Source organism: Hippoglossus stenolepis, chromosome 13, assembly GCF_022539355.2.
Source record: "Hippoglossus stenolepis isolate QCI-W04-F060 chromosome 13, HSTE1.2, whole genome shotgun sequence".
In the NCBI taxonomy this organism is placed as follows: domain Eukaryota; kingdom Metazoa; phylum Chordata; class Actinopteri; order Pleuronectiformes; family Pleuronectidae; genus Hippoglossus; species Hippoglossus stenolepis.
In genome coordinates, this window is record NC_061495.1 from 21,514,383 (window position 1) to 21,529,179 (window position 14,797).

A 14,797-nucleotide genomic window follows, 5' to 3' on the forward strand; every position below is an offset into this window, starting at 1 on the left:
TCTGTCATTTTAATTTATGATGATTTATTTCTGAATCCATTTCTGGTGTTTCTTCTTCTGCTGCTGCTGGAGGCGGGGTCTAATATTACCTGTTTGCTCTGATTGGATCAGAATTTTTTACTTTTAAAAAAGGGGCAACATTGAACACAATGCCTTGTTAAAATATAGTGGAGGAGAAAGTATATTTGCTGATATATGTAGTGGAGTAAAAATGAAAAGTAAAATCTACTTAAGTAAAAAAAAACAGATCCATGAGAAATGTATTTAAGTACAGTCACTAAATAAATGTAATTCGTTGTATTCCAGATTCTCTTCCAACCACAAACAAATAACATTTCCAGGGGATAATTCATGTTTAAATTCATTTACACTCCGTATTATAACACAACAGCTGGAGCCTGTTTCACTGGAGGTTTCACATTAAAAGTAAATAAAAGGACATGTTTCCTGTGTTTCCCTATCACTCCACACCAGGCCCGCTGTTTGAGTTGCTGTGCAAACTGTTCCTGTTGTAACGGGACGCCCGTCACTGCCAACAGCATCCATCTCGAGAATGGCTCATGCGCATTTATAGCTCGTATCGTATTCGCCGGCTATAGACACCACCAAATCAAGTCAGCAGCTCCGAGTTGATCGTATCCTGCAGTATATAATGTCATGCGGACCATATGATGACAGACTATAGCAGGGCAGACCACATAAAGTAATACTATCTCCTGTCCGTCAAAGTGTAATGCAAATACCGGCTGTAAAATAACACATTACACCGTGTGGTGGAGGCACAGCGCAGTCAAGGCCCCGACGCCTGGTCGCTGCCTCCCGGGAAGAAATCCTGTGTCTTGGGGGAAGTGATGTGTTTAACATGTACCCCGTTTGTTTGGACTAAACAGGATGAGATTGTATAGATTAATATCATGAGCAGTATAATGGCTGCTGTGAATACATATAAAGAACAGGATGAAGAGGGCAGCGTCTGGCAGATTTCAATTCGTGGCCCAAACTTGAATGGTGTCTCTGCAGATATGTCGCCTGCAGGAAGACGTGGCCTCTGGCTCAGAGACCCTCAGCGCTAAAAGTGTGGATTTCTCTGCGGAGGTGACTAACCTCCTTTACCCTGACTCTCCCTGACCTGTGTCTGTCAGGGCTGGACCGTGTCCACCTCTCCACCATTATGGACTGAGCTCTGCAGCAGGTGGTGGGAGGCCTGTAAGCCCCCCGAACATGGAGCAGCACATGGGTCAGATACCAGAGGGAACGATGCTGGACCAGTTTAACGAAAGGCAAGACTCCCATCTGGTGGCTCAAAGTTAGACGACCTGCATTCAAGGTCCTGATGGGGTTCGCTTTTTCTTGGTAAAGTCTCTCCTGAAATAACTGCTGCTGTTGTGTGAGTAGTGTACAGTGTAGTGTAGTGTTGTTTTAAGATATGTAAGAATTGTTCTGTAGACCACGTTCAAAACTTGCTCTGACTTAAATTGGGGTGAACTCTGGGGCGAACTTTATATTTTGTGTTTTGCCACCATAATCAATGTATTGAGACCTGCTTTACACAAGAAACTTTATAAAGTTAGTTGAAGCATATTTATACTTTGCTAAAATGTCATTGAATATTTTTTGTTAATTTCTTTTTGCAATTTGTTACCATTTTACAGTAAATTGATGCCCTGGATTAACTGACAATGGGCAATGTGCAGTTTTGTGAGTAGCACTATCGCCTCACAGCCAAAAGGTTCCCAGTTTGATTCCTGGCTTGGTCTTTCTGTGTGTAGTTTGTATGTTCTCCCCATGTGTGTGTGTGTGGGTTCTCTCCGGTTACTCTGGTCCCACAGTCCACAGACATGCACAGTGGTGTTGGGTGAATGTTTTAGTCTCTGTACTTTGGCCCTGTGATACGCTAACGACCTGGGTGAACTCCGCCTCTCGCCCAATTCAGATAAACGTGTGAAACAAACATTGATTCATAGACTTAACTTGTTGCATTTTTTTTTACCTCTTTTAAACCCAATTTGTGGTGATTAAGTTAAACTGCTGTTGGATGCTGAGACTGTGTCAGTGTTTGTTAAAGAGTGAGTGTGTATGTGTGTGAGTGTGGTTTGGCATTTTCCTGAAGAATTTTTAATTTTGGTAGGTGTGACATTTACGGCCTCAAGACTAAATCCAGCCCCGTAAAGCGCTGCTGCCGCCTCCCTCCATTTCTTTTACGGCCCAGTAAATACAGAGTTAATTTGTTTCTTGTCAAAACCATGAAATTAAAACTCGAACAGTGTGCGAGAGGTGTTTTTTTTTTATATCCTTAAGGTTCATTTCATTATTCCACTGTGCCCCACGGTCAGGAAAAAAACACAGTAGGAAAATGAAATGTCTGATGTGGGTGTGAAACTTCTCTAAAGGTCGCAGGATTAGAGGCGCGAGAGCGCTCACATTCATCCGTGAGCAAACACAGAGCTGAAAACCGAGAGCCAAGTTTTTCTGCTCCCGTTATGAAATACGTTCACCACATCTACCGGCCCCGGGGCAATAAATTCAGGCAAAGTTACAGCGGCTGTAAAGTCGAACCACATCTCCCCGAGTCCAGCGGTGGACGGCTGCAGCAGCGAGGCCAACAGGCTCCCAGGGAGTTCTCCTCTGTGGGACAGTTCGGTCGCTCCCAGGTGGTCTGGGGCTCAGGCCGTCTCTGACAGGGTTCAAACCCCCCACCATGTCCAAAACATCCTCAGCCTGGTTTGGCTCCGGGCCTCAATTGCTCCCTGAGGCCTGTGGGACCGAAACCAGCTTAAATCATACCTGACCTCTGTGTGTGGTGACCATGGAGGGAGCGCCGCTGCTGCTTTAAGCCTGACTTGTATTAAAAGTTAACAGTATGACGATGTATTTTGTGTAAAGATGTGCAGCTGCAGAGGGAACGGCTGTGCACACACACCACATTTCTCTCTGCCATCGAGGATTTACTTGTTTTGAAAGCCCCCAACACACCTGAGTTACTGTGAGAAAAATTCAGACACAGGTTTATTTGGTAGATGAAGCATGTCACTGAAAAACACTGAGTAAGATCCATTCATAACATACAAAAACCAGCAGGGTAAACGTCCTGGTCCGGCCGTGGAAGCGGGGAGGAGACGGGAGCGTATGTTTATACACAAACAAAAAAATGTCCATCAGGATTCAAGCGATGGTGAGGATGGCTCTCTCCCTCCTCCTCCTCTTCTTCTTCTTCTCCTGCAGCTGCCCTGTGGCGTCGGCGAAGAACATGACGTCCTCTTTGCTCTCGATCTCCCTCTGGAGGAACTGCAGGGCGGCGCTGTTGAAGCCCATCATGTCCTGAAACACGGAAGGAAAAAGTGGTGAGGAAAAGGAGAGGAAAGGCCAAGATGACTAATACTATTTATTTTTCTCCAGATGTTACTTACTCTAATTTCCCGAACTTTTGAGAGAGTATTCATCCGCAGCCCGTCGATGACAGTCAACAACATCTGGTTGCTGGAGATCTGGCCAAAATGGATCCTGGAAAGACACAACGAGACAAACAAGTCAGATCAGTGTAAAACTGAACAATACTGGAATGTAACTAAGTGCGTTTATTCATGTACTGTACTTCAGGTACTTCTTCTTTTACTTGAGTATTTCCTATTCAACTTTGCACTTACAACAGCAGTCATCTACAGTTCATGTCCTAGATTACAAATTAAAACTTAAACAAAACAAAAGAAAAGCTAATAAATTTAAATGCTTCAACAATTTATTTTAAAAAAGCGTGCAACTATAACTGAAATTATGCTGATTAATCGATTTGTCAAGTAATTAAATGGATAATATTTTTGATTTGAGATAAAGAGACACTCAATACCATTTTCCCTTCCTGATTCTCATACCTGGACTTTGCATATCTGCAAAAATGTATTTTAACAGCTGTGTGCTACTAACCCTGCATGGAAGTGATAATTGCGATCATTGCTCGCTACACTTCTTCTTCGCTGCTCTGAAAACAGTACTTCCCAGTGGCAGAACAGCCCAACTGTAGTTTTAGAGCAGCGTAGATGAAGTGATTTCCAGGAAAATAATGTACTTGATACGTTGTATCAGAGTACATAGTCAGTACATAGATTTGCGTACTGATGCCCAACTCAGCATTTTTCAGAACATCTTTAATTTTGATCACCATTTAACCTTTTGTCATACAAAATTAATAAACATTCAAAATTCTATCAAACTTTTTTGAGTATTTGCTGCATTTTCCTTGTGATTATTTCAATAATAATAATTATTATAAATGATAAAACAATTAACTAAGAAAACGAGATCTCTGAAAGAAGTTACTAACTTGAGCAGGAAGAAGAGGCAGCGGCAGACCAGCTCCACCTCCAGGCCCTTCTGGATGTAGCTGTTGAAGAGCGTCAGCAGCTCGGGGACGTAAGGGAACGGTAGCACCAGCAGAGAAACCTCCAGCTCACTGATGATCACAGCACAGACACAGGAAAAAGAAAAATCAGTGTCGTTATTTGCACAAAGACGTACGCGTTTGTTCTCGTCACCTTGAGCTCACGTCTTACCTGGATCGGACTTTCTTTATGACGTCTAAAATGTAGCGTGACGGCTGAAAGAGGAACAAAGACAATACATTTAGGCTTACTATTAATTTTTTTGTCAGGGGAGTCAATGTTGGCAAGAAATTTATTCTCCATAACTGTTCTACTTACTGAAACATTTCCAAAGGCCACAAGGATAGGGTTGGGCTTCGGTGGAGGAAGCTGCGAAACAAGATTAGCTGTTCGTCAAAACTATTTGATGAACCATTACATCGAAAAATCATAAAAATGCAAAAACACAGCAAACAACTGTGCAGCTATAGAGCTACAGAATTATTGGATGATGAAGTCTCTACCTCTTTGCCTGCGTGTATGCAAGCATATTTATGCTCTTCCTTCTTCCTTTTTTCGTCTCTGTAAAGCTCCAGAGCCTCCATTATTCGCTCCGCCTGCAAGGAGATCCCACGAAAACAACATCAATAAAAAAAACATGTAAAGTCGCTTGTTTGTGGCTTTTAAAATCTAGAGGATTTAAAAAAAAAAATCTTAAACCCATCAACTAGAGCCTAATACTAAGCAACAACCTTTAACTTAAACATCTATCACTTCAAAGTGATGCCTAAAGCAAATAGCCAAATAGGAGAGAAATAGAGAAAGGTGTTCTTGCTAGAAGAGGTGAAGTCAACTCACAGCTTTCACTGTCTCAACAGTTTTCTTCGCAGCGGGTGCTACTTCTCCTTGAGTCTCTCCAGGTACCTGCAGAGGAAAACACATTAATGCCTCAGTTACATCCATCTAATACAACGGCAGAATAAATGATCTTCACTAAGGAGGTCATGTTTTCACCTCTGTCCGTTTGTGTATTTGTTAGTTTGTTTGCAATCAAAATTGGATAAGACGAGGACCAAGAAAGAACCAATTACATTTTGGGGCAGATCCAGGGAATAATTCATGGATCTAGATTTTTTTTAAGTAAATATTTGCCTGGTTTCAGTTAAAGGAGATCATTTTGACCCATCCTCATCAAAATCTCTATCACACAGAAATAAGTAAAGCTTGAAGTTAAAAACTCACCACAGGCACATCTCCTTTGGCCATGCTCTCATCAAACTCTGCTTCTCGTTCCTGTAAATACAAAAATTGTTTAATTCGGAGATAATAAGTGTGTGTGTGTCTGAATATATGTAAAACCTGTCAATCGCTCTTCCTCACCATCTCCCGCTCCTCTTCCAGGATGATGGGCTCTCTGGTTCTTTCCCACAGACGCAGGGACTTGTCGTGGGATGACGACACAATATGGTCGCCGCTGGGGCTGATGGTCAGACACCAGACCTCCCGATGGTGGCCCTGTACGGCAGAGAGAAGAGAAAGAAAATATGAGACTCAAATGTCAAACTAAGCCTGGAGAGAGGAGATAGAGAGAGCTGGTGATCTTAGTAAGTGGTCATCTGGTTGTAGAGTTTATTTCCCATCTACTTTGCTTTATGATTGCATGAACAGCTGGCACATCATGTCTGCATGCACCGAGTGGGAAAATGTGATTGGTTATTGTCGTCATCCTAACGACCAAATTAAGTTATGTCGGTTTTGCATTTCTGCATTTCAGGTCAGAGGGACCTTTGGGCAAAACCACTCGACTCTAAATATAAAGAACATGGAGAAAAGCGTCACCTCTAGCGTCTGGATGTGCTCAAACTTATCGGCGTCCCACTGTTTGATCTTCTTGTCTTTTCCTGCTGTGAAGAACAGATGAGTCTTCGGGACAAACTGGAGGAACATGACGCTGTGGAGAACAAAGAAGAGTGAGGGAAGAGGATCAAGACAAACAATTCAAAAGCAAGAAAGGAAGGAAACAACTCAAAATGGAGATAATCAACTCAAAAAAATGCAGAAAATAAAGAATCAAAAGATCACAAAGGCTCGCGGTCATCACGAAAGAAGCCGAAATAAAAATAAACTAAAGCTTAAAATGACCCAAAAAGATAATCAAATAAAGGCAAAGTGAAGAAAAAGAAAAACGGTGAAGACAGAAAGTGAGATGATCCATGAGATGAGCGGAGAGATGAAAGAGCAGCTGGTGTGAAGTCACAGGGCGACGTGAGTAAACAGCACATGGATCAGAGTCTCTGACCACAACAGATGAAGTAAGAGCTGGAGACACAACAGTCCACAAACTGATTTCATTACCAGACGTTGAGTAAAAAAAAAGAAACTGCTCCAGTGAAGCTACGACTGTTTGATTTGTGTCTCTGTCGTTGGGCGTTACCTGTCGTCATGAGCAAACATGGAGCGGTGACAGTCGCCAAAGTCCAGACCCCAGATCTTCACGTTTCTGTCGGCGGATCCAGTGGCGATGAGCGTGTTGTCCTGGTTAAGGTAAACACAGGGTCAGAGCCCGGGGGCCAATGGGGGACTGTTGCACTAGTCCACGATGATTTCTCAATTTAATGCAAATGATCATATGTCAAAACAAAAGACATATTGTCACGCTTAAATCCAGTTTTGCCACTTGTGGTTACTCACATGTGAGATGTCCAGACAGAGAACAGGCAGCTTGTGTCCGTAAAGTGACAAGAAGAACTAAAGTGGGGAGAAGAAGAAGACGTGTTTGGTTATAAAACAGTTATACCCTAAATATATTTGATCAAATACAGTCAGTCCACATGTTGTGCAATGTTGTGTGTGTGTGATTTACCTTCAGTGTGTCTGTGTAGAAGACCTTGACTGTGCAGTCTAACAAAGAGACGGCCAGCAGGCGGTGATTAGGAGAAAACTTTACACATAGAACGTCCTCCTCCAGCTGCAACGTGCGAGTGTGTTTCACCGTTAGCCTCCTACAGAGCGCACACACAGCATTTATCATACAGAACAATTTAGTACAGAGAATATGGCGTTTATTGCAGCATATTTCACCCGGTGTGAGTTAAATCAGAACAAAGAAATCACCTTTGTTTTGTGTCAAGATATAATTATTTACCATGAAAACAGAAAAATTCAAGGTCTAGTTCCAGGAGGCCGTCTTTTTTAACTGAATGCTTTGTTTGACATGCGATTCCCGATCATGGAATAAGGGGGTGACTTACTTCTGTTCACTCCCCTGGTCCTTGATCAGCTCAAATTCCCAAAACTTCACTGTCTTGTCTGCACTTCCTGTCACGATCCCCCTCTGTGGGGTTGAACACGCAAAATAAATCAGCTCAGGAGAGTCATTTAATATAGTTAAAAGAAGGTTTTAAAACCTGGTGCAGACATATTCGTAGATGATGTGTGACTGCAGACTTTACCTGGTCTGGGGCCAGGCACAGGGACCACAGGGCTGCACCATGAGCATCTACAGTCTCCAGGAGGCTTCCTGAGGACAACTCAAAGATCTGCAGCTTTCCACTCTGACAGGAGAAAGATTTTTAAGGTTTTTGAAAAAGGGAAAAGGACATGGCACTCTGACTCTCTGTCTATTGCAAGTTACCCCTGACTAATGAAAAGACCAAGTACAACTATTTTGAACCATGTACCTTGTAAAACAGTGATTTAAACTTTGTCTACAAAGGCCTCACAAACCTGCTAAACTGCTATCAAGGTCTTGGTATCTGACCGAGTGGGTTTGTGTCTGAATACCTTGGTTCCCAGGATGATCTGTCGGTCTCCAGGCACAAAGAGGGAGCAGAGAGCATATTCACAGGACATGGTGCGAATCACCTGCAGAGTGGATCTATGGCAGGAGATGGGACGTACAGTTAGAGGATCACTTACTAACTGCAACATGAAGAAAAACATTTTTCTGAGAGCGAAGCAGCTTCACCTGTTCCACACTTTGACTGTGTCTCCAGAGGCGGAGAGGATGGCCAGGTTGTCGGAGCTGAAGGCCAGGGTGCGGACATCGGTGCGGTGGCCGCCGAGCGTGAGGCGAGACGTCTTATTGGGTTCGGGGGTTTTGTCTAATGTTTTCAGGCTGTAGGTCTCAATGGTGTTGTTCTGCAGGAGGAGCGCCACCTTCAGCTCACCGCCTGTACACGACAAGCAGTCCACCCATCTGAGAGGGGAGGGGGGGGACGTGTGTGAGAAGTCTATCGTTGTGATTTTCCTTGACTATCAGGGATCTCAGCTCTCTAACCTCTTAGACTCCAAACTTACCTGATCTTGGAAGATGCTTTGATGTTCGTTAGCCGGACGATCTCGTCTTTCAGCATCTTTTCCACCACCGGCTCTGCTGCCGCCTCCTCTCCTGCTTCTTCCTGAGCTCTGCAGCAGGGAATCAATCAAATTCAATCAAATTTAATTTGTATAGCCCATATTCACAAATCACAAATTGTCTCATAGGGAAGACACACGACAAACATCAGCATGATTAAAACCACCATCACTGAGTGAAGATGACAGAGCAGCAGTGGCAATAATAGATACAAAAAACTTAAAATACTAGTTGAAGGGGAAGCAGTACTAGCGGTTGGAAGTAGTGTGTTGGTAGCACATACAAAACAACAAAAATGTATACAGAGGAGGAAGCAAGAAGAAGAATCATAGCATGAGAGGTGGGGGCAGTAAACATGGTGACAAGAAATACAAGTACAGACTGTAGAGATCTACAAATCCACCAAAATCAAGAACCTGCTGTATATTCACTAGAGAGCACTTAGAACTCCAGTATCAGGATGTTGACAATAAACAGTAGAGTCCGACCCATACGGGCCTTTGGGGCAGATGCCGATATCGATATTTGGGAGTGAAAAAATTACAGATATTTTTATCAATTTACTTGTACTGATTTTTACAGTTTAAACTTAAACTTTATTATAAATAACTATAAATAAATGCTGGTAATGAAATGTCTGAAACAACCAAAACAAACAAAAAGTGCTTTGAAATTGTTTCATTACGTAGTTTGCCCACAAAAAAATTGTAGTGTAGTTTATTATTACTATTATAATGACTGTTTTCTTTATATTTACAGTTATTTATGATAGAGTTTATGGTTAAAGTGTAAAATATCAGGCCTCAATTACATTTCTTTGTCAAATTGGTTTGATAACAACATCTTAAGAAAAATAAATATATATATACACATTGGCTGGTATAGATATTTTTTGACTCCATCATATCGGTGTTGACCCCTAAAATCAGGCTCCAGTAATAACAGAGACAGTGAGGATGTAAATCTTTCACAGGAACTAAACATAAATCATGATATTTCCTGTTCTTACTTGGACGCCTTCTTCTTTGCTTTCTTCAGCTTCTTTGTCATTTTCTTCTGAACTTCCTCATTTGTCAGAACTGTGAAAAGCTCCAGGACTGAATCGTTGCCCTGGTGGAAAGAGAGGAGGAGACATGTGCAGCATCAACATCTTTTCTATAGAATATCAATGTAAACAATGTTTTTATTTGAAGTCACACCGTCTCACTCCGAACATATAAAAAACACAGATGTAAAAATCTCTCTCGTTATTCATCAGCTCAGCTTCATAAATAAACGTTTGCCTCGTTCCAACTGATATTAATTGAAAACACAGCAAACAGCTGACGGGCAGCTGGATGCAGACAAGCACGTTCACTGAGCCAGAGTCCGCATGGAAGTAAAACAGGCTCCTGATCCAGAAAACACAAACAACGACAAACAAAACTAACAAGGAAACAAACAACGCTCGTGGCATCGCAAAAGAAAAGAAATGTTCTTGACATGTGTTCGCAACACAAACTGACGCCAGGACTCCAATTTGGAACCGGGCCTGTAAAAGTGTTCTGTTGCCTCAGATGGCACCAAACTGTTTTAACCTTAAGCCTGATTTATGTTTTCAGGAACAATGAAATCCTGCATCTTGTGTCCAGACATTTTACAACCTTTTTTTGAGAGAAGTCTGAAAAACCGCTCCGACACTCACATGGCAGGCGATGACTCTGGCCCTCGCGTCCGATGTCAGCGAGACGACTCTGTCTCGAGCTTCCCTCAGGATGGAACCTGCTTTCTGACAACTCAAGATCCGCTGAGCGACAAAGAGGGAGACACAAGACACAGTTTAAAGGCAAGTTTGGAATGAAGCACAACAACGTCACGGTTAAAAATATATAGTTAAATATGAACATTGTAGTGGATGTGATTCAGTTTCTCCTTAAGTGAGTGCTCATGAAGCAGAGATGCAATCTTTATCCATCTGAGACATAAATAATAAAAGATAAAGCTGTGTTGAAAACATTATATGCACTTTATTACAGTATTTGCATCACTGATTCTCTCGTACCTCTTCAAGACTTTCGTCCACTCCTTCCTCATTGTCTTCATCATCATCATTCTCCTCCAGCAGAGTTTTCCCCTTCTTCACTTTGGGCTCACCTTCAGCTTTTGCCTGAGACAGAGACGGAGCCTTAACAACAACTGATGCAGGATCATCAATATGACATTTAATCATGAACAAAAAATGATAAATAAATGTTTGTGTCCTCACCTCCTCTAGGTAGTTGATGTCCCAGGCTCGGAGCTCGCTGTCTGCAGAGCCTGTTAACAGCCTGTTCTCCCCGTTCAGCAGCACCATGCCCCACACCTGACACACACACACACACATATATTATTTAACATAATATATAAAACATCTACATGTCATTGTCCAAGAGTTTTCACTCACTAATATCGATATTGTTATCGGCCCCAAAAATCCACATCAGTGAGGCTCTACTCCTGAAGACTAAAGAAAGACCTTCACTCAACGTGTTGGTGCAGATGTAAATGAAATCTTCTATTTCCCATAGTAAACGTAAAGCAGTGAATATGCAGAATAATACATCATGTTCAAGATAAATAAAAAAACAGGTCCCCACTGGCCGGGATTAAAAAATTCCGCTACAAGCTCTCATCTTGATTTTTTGAGATAGAGTAATGTTGTTTCTCAAAGAGAAGTCTAATCCATTCAAGTAAATGACTCTATTCTGTTTCCCTTTGTCAAATGACACGATCAAACTCCCTTTTCAGAGAAATATCAGGAGACTACGTTCACTGCTGCAGAAACCAGAGGAACTGAAAAGACGATCAAAGACTGTGGCCAAGTGTTTCATAACCTGGATCTTTTTCTTTAAAATGGAAACTTAACCCTGACCTAACCAAGCCTAATATGATGTTAGCCAGTTAAATCAATCCAATTGAATAGCTTCTTTTGCTACGTACTTTATGTCCCATTGCCTAAGTTACAGAGTGAGAAGCTGCTCACCTCACTGCGGTGGCCCACCATGGTCTTGAAGCAGTGCTGCGTGTCCAGGTCCCACCACTTCACAAAGCTGTCCTTGGAGCTGTTAGACAGCAGAACACAGTGATGGGCAGACTTTGTGTCATTAATGTTTTCTGCTTACAAACCAAGATTTAAAAAAAAAAACCACATGAAATATTCCATTACATTAAAAAGAAATGAGGACTCAAACACAAGTCATGTAAAGCAGCTGCAACCACCAACATATTCTTCAAAAATAACACCATGTTTTTTTTATTTTGTTTGTTTTTAGGATCTGAGGTTATAAATAAATTTGTCGATGAGTCGAGGCACCGGAGGAAAGATGAGTTACCTGGTGACCAGGAGGTTCTTGTCTCTGAGAAACAAAGCCTGTGTGATGACGTCTTTATGACCTCTCAGTCTGTACAGACCACACTCATTGATGATGTCCCACACGATCACATCTGTGTCCTGAAGGAGGAGGAAGAACAGGTCATAAATAAATAGATAAATACTCAACACAAGCTGTAACATAATAGACAAACCAGTAGTACAGAACCCTTGTTGGAATCTGGTTTATTTTAAACTGAACAGGCAAGAGAGATCTTTGAGAGAAAACGAGAGCATGAAACCTAATTTATCTTCTGCTGATTTTAACACCTTTGCATCTCAGGTGAAACTCAAAAGTTGCCTTCTCCTCAACACTTGATCCCTGTGTATGATTGTAAAAATATTCCCACACAAACCAGAACAAAGATCTGCCTGACGTACCTTGGACCCAGTGACAAGCCGTGCTCCCAGTCCGTCATAGTGTATAATGCTGACAGCTGACTTGTGACCATTGAAAGAGACGTTGCTCTCGCCGTTCAGGAGGCTGAAGATTCGCACAGCGCCATCCTCGTAACCCACGGCGATGTGGACGCCATCAGGTGAAGGGCAGAGGAAGGTCACTTCGTGTTTCTGGCCCTTCAGGATCAGGATCTTGACAAAAAGAGACGAAAAAACATAAGATACGGAATAAAACCTGGAGACAATCCGAGTCAGGAGAACTTAGGCCTGTCTTCTCACCTTCTCTCCTTTTCGGACGTCCCAGATGAAGACGTGCTCACAAGCAGCCACGGCAACGTGGCGGCCCCTCTCTCCTCCTCGGAGGTTCACATATGCAATGTTGGCCTTCTGGCTACCGATTACTCCAAACACCGCGCTGGTGACGTAGCGCAGGTACTGTTTGGTCAACCCCATGACCAACAGCCTTGAGGTGATTCTTCTCCCTGTTTCAAAGAGAACATTGGTAATTATGGCACTGAAATACACAGTGTTACACTTTGAATGGTCAAAACTAAACATCAACGTATCACTTTCTCCTCCAGCAGGAACATATGGAGAAAAAAAAAAACTAAAGATGGTCACAAATGTGTATTACATAATCTCCAAGTGAAAAATAACATGTTCAAATCCACACACAAATATCAAGAACATGTAAAACAGATTAAAAAATACACACATAGCTAGATGTAGTAATGTTTGCTTTCAAAATAGTTTCCTGTGTCCTCCATATGTCTAAAAGATTTGTGACATTCTTTGTACTTATTTACAGATCAGTCAAATGCATGTGCACGGATCACCTGATCAGCTTACACATCCAGTGCACTTATGATAAACTCGTAGATCAGGTAATACACATTTCTGAGAAGTTTGAGCCAATTTTCTATTCATAGGAACTTAATTCTACAATAATTAATGTTTCATCTCTCTATAAAATCCTCATTGTCCACACCGGCATAATTAACATTATACTAAAACAAATATATGAAATGTTACTTTTCTGAAATATTAAATTACAATAACACAATGACATCATCTGGACTTTGTTGTTAAACATCTGGAAAGTTCACTACGTGTCCAGAAATATGTGGACACCTCTCCATTATCTTAACATGTAATTATTAAGCAGTAAATCCATGCGTTTAAATCCCCAGATACAAGTGAGGGTTATATTATATATTTAAATATGGTCATAATACGCACATAATGATTTATACTGTTTATAGTGATTTGGACTGTTTTAATCCGCAGTTGTGTCATTTTAACATTAAAACAGATGTAAGGTTGAGTTTCTATAGATAAAATGTGTCGATTAAGTTTTTTAATAATCGATAATTCTCCTCCAGACGTAGTTTTAGGTGAATTTCTAGAAGAGCAGAGCTCAATAGTCTTTTAGTCAGAGGAGCACTCGTTTTGTGACAAATCACTTGCCCGCGTGATCGGAGTTTAGAGCTTGAGACCATTGAATAAACTCAATACGCGACAAACCCCGCCCGCCTGGTTAACAATGTGCAGCAAATCGAGTAAACACAGGTTGTCCCTGAACCCACGTGTTGAAGTTATTGGTTTAAATCTTGTCAATTACATCAGATATGACGCAGATTTGATTCTTCAAGTGTTGTAAACAAACTCCCGATTTGTGTCTTAAACGCAGCGTGTTGTTGTTTGGGATCAGATTCTTCTCTTACCTCTGAAAAGCTGCTGCAGCGAACTGTAACCCGTTAGCTGTTAGCCGTTAGCGAGCCTGTGCTGTACTTCCTGCACTGCGCATTCAGACCCAACTAAACGATCATAAAAAGAAAGAGAAAATAAAATAAAACAGAATGAAATTATAGCATACAAAGTGAAATAAACTACGTTAAAAACATAAATTAAATGAATTATATTGCAACAAAATGAAATTAAATACGATGAATGAAAATTTACAACTAAAATAAAATATGATGGGATGAAGTAATTCAAAAAGAAATTAAAAGAAACTGATGGAAAGAAAGATATACATTTCAATAAAATTAAATACATTAAAACAAAAAATATAATAAAGTAGTGGAAGAAAAGATAACTGTTTTTAATGTTTCACCATAGGCTCTGGGTAATAATGATGGCATGTCTTAGACAATAAGTTTTCAATTTAGATTAATTCGTTTCCATCCCCTTGACGATAGTTATAAATGAGCTGGTTACTCAATAATAATTATTATAATAAGTTATAATAATCTAATGATAAAATGTGTATTACTCACAGAGTTCTCACATTGTTTT

The 14,797-nt window shown here is 41.2% G+C and overlaps 1 protein-coding gene across 1 annotated transcript; it reads right to left on the reverse strand.

Moving 5' to 3' along the window:
- Positions 1-2,988: 2,988 nt before the first annotated feature.
- On the reverse strand, positions 2,989-14,300 carry wdr3 (WD repeat domain 3). The gene is made up of 27 exons (XM_035175200.2): positions 14,224-14,300; positions 12,779-12,981; positions 12,482-12,691; positions 12,063-12,181; positions 11,714-11,792; positions 10,958-11,053; positions 10,754-10,858; positions 10,397-10,498; positions 9,722-9,822; positions 8,655-8,762; positions 8,323-8,553; positions 8,139-8,232; positions 7,808-7,909; positions 7,607-7,689; positions 7,219-7,357; positions 7,047-7,103; positions 6,790-6,890; positions 6,195-6,306; positions 5,736-5,870; positions 5,598-5,648; positions 5,214-5,279; positions 4,880-4,972; positions 4,695-4,745; positions 4,548-4,591; positions 4,319-4,447; positions 3,408-3,501; positions 2,989-3,318 (listed from the first exon to the last, which is right to left on the reverse strand). Exons 2-27 carry the CDS (start codon positions 12,950-12,952, stop codon positions 3,163-3,165), a joined length of 2,832 nt encoding a protein of 943 aa, XP_035031091.1. The 5' UTR covers positions 12,953-12,981; positions 14,224-14,300; the 3' UTR covers positions 2,989-3,162.
- Between the last annotated feature and the right edge of the window lie 497 nt (positions 14,301-14,797).